Genomic DNA, 2,183 nt, shown 5'->3' with positions numbered 1-2,183 from the left:
ATTGTTAAGGTGAAGGGGTCGGTGAACATTGGATAACAAGCTATGACCAGTATTGGTGATGGGAATGGTGTTCCCGTTACCTACTGCAACTGATGGATATTTGCAATGATTAAATACAGTACTAAGATTATTAACATAGGAGGTAAGATGAGAGGACACACCAGTATCCATGTGCCATCCAGCGGCCCCGTAATCCTGAAGAGTCATGGCACTAAACGCATTGGGGAATACAGTCTCCTGAGTCTGAGTACAAGGATCAACAGTAAAAGACCCAAAAGAATTGTGATGAGCTGCATTTGTATTACCGAGAGGACTGGACCCAAAAGCATTGGGCTGACCATGAGCAGTGGGTTGGCCAACGTAATAGGCCTGGGGTCCGGGAGTAGAAGCAAGCTGTGGAGGCCCAATAGTGGTAGAATCAGGCCTGGAAAAACCTGGAGGAGTCGGCAATAGTCCAGATTGGACACTTGGTTGCTGAATTGGGCTTGGCCTGTAAAGATTAGTTGCAGCCTGTGAGTGAGCCCGATGCAGACTATTCGATTGGGCTAGTTGATGTTGCTGGGCAGCAATGATCTGCAAAAGTTAGGCTTGATTTAAGCTGTTGAGCCTAGTATTGTGTTGTGAGTTTTGTCCAGAAGATGAACGATGAGGTGTGCCATGGTGCAGGCAACGACAGCGGGTATCAAATCTACAGAACCCCTTTAAAAAATTACGACACACTTCGGTTTTAGGATTCGATGGTGATAGCGATCCCTGAACAACAAGTGCCGATGGATTTGAGGGATTGAGAGGTGCATCTATCACCAATCGTTGTATGCGGTTTAAGGTCATCTCCTCCATGATGAGCATCAATCGAGCCGTATCAAAATCCAGAAAAGGTTGTCGATGGAGGATGATGTGAGCAACGTGCGGGTATTTATTATTTAACCCGTTGATAGCATACATAACTAGATCATTATCTTCAATAGTGGTTCCAAGATTTTGAAGTTGAGCTGTGATCTTGTCTATTTTCCGAAGGTATTCTTCCATACTTTGATCACCGATAGCAAGATTTCATAGTTCTGCATTTAGTTCCATCGTTTTTGAGAGTTTGTTTTCCTTGAAAAGCTTCTCAAGAAAAGTCCAGGCTGCATTTGATGAAGATGGTTCAGAATTAAGGACTCGTTCAAGCAACGATTCGGATATGGTGTTGAATATCCAGGTGAGAACAACTGCATCAGCTTTAATCCATTCTGGAGTTTCTTTTTCTTCGACAGTAGAGGTACCAAGGATGAACATAAGGACATCGAACCCTGAACAGTGTGTTGTAAAAAGGGTTTTCCAATGAGCATAGTTTAATTTTGTAAGATATAGTCTAACCGGAATAAGGTGTGAGATGGATGTTACGGTGTAGATCTTACCATATTTGTTGGCCATGATGAAGATTGAATATTGGGATAGAGAAGAAGATCGACCAGTGAGATCGACCATGTTGGATAACTTTGTGTATTATTCTCGTATGACTAGTCCCAGTACATCAAACACATATATAAGCATAAACCCTATATACTAATGATGGGCTGAGCCCACTGGACATAACATAAGGGCTAGGTAAATATAGTCTAACAAACCCGTGATTCTACGGGTCATTTCACTAGTTTTTAATATGTGATGACCCGTCCAAATCCATTTGGACAAATACATCATTCATCGATTTCAAAGTGAGGTACAGACCTCTACATGATACATTTTGTAAACATTGCATTCTTTTGAAAAGGCACACCATAATTGAATATCAAATTCCAAGGTTTTTGACGTTTGATGATTTCCACATATAGACAATCACCGTAAATAATAGTTTACAATACTACATCCGTTGATAATGCAGTCAAAATAAGATACATGGTGATGATTTTGTGAATGCAACGTTTTCTCGAATAAAGCATGTATGACTCCATGCACATAGCTTGTATCACATATAAGCAAACAGCGGAAGACTTCTAGGAACCTGAGAATAAACATGCTTAAAAGTGTCAACACAAAGGTTGGTGAGTTCATAGTTTTAATGTTGCGCATAATCTGTATATAAAGGTGGATCACAAGATTTCAGTTATTTCATCCAGAAACGTTTATCAAATTATTCTACAAGATTGAGCACCCTGGTAACTAAACTTAACGTATATAATAAGTACCCCTGTTTTAAC

General features: G+C 40.4%; 1 protein-coding gene across 1 annotated transcript; it reads right to left on the bottom strand.

Moving 5' to 3' along the window:
* Positions 1–1,053: 1,053 nt before the first annotated feature.
* On the bottom strand, positions 1,054–1,470 carry LOC139840918 (uncharacterized). The gene has a single exon (XM_071831157.1). It carries the CDS (start codon positions 1,468–1,470, stop codon positions 1,054–1,056), a length of 417 nt encoding a protein of 138 aa, XP_071687258.1.
* Between the last annotated feature and the right edge of the window lie 713 nt (positions 1,471–2,183).

The sequence above is a fragment of the Rutidosis leptorrhynchoides genome, chromosome 4 (assembly GCF_046630445.1).
Source record: "Rutidosis leptorrhynchoides isolate AG116_Rl617_1_P2 chromosome 4, CSIRO_AGI_Rlap_v1, whole genome shotgun sequence".
NCBI lineage: Eukaryota > Viridiplantae > Streptophyta > Magnoliopsida > Asterales > Asteraceae > Rutidosis > Rutidosis leptorrhynchoides.
This window is presented reverse-complemented; position numbering and strand designations above follow the sequence as displayed.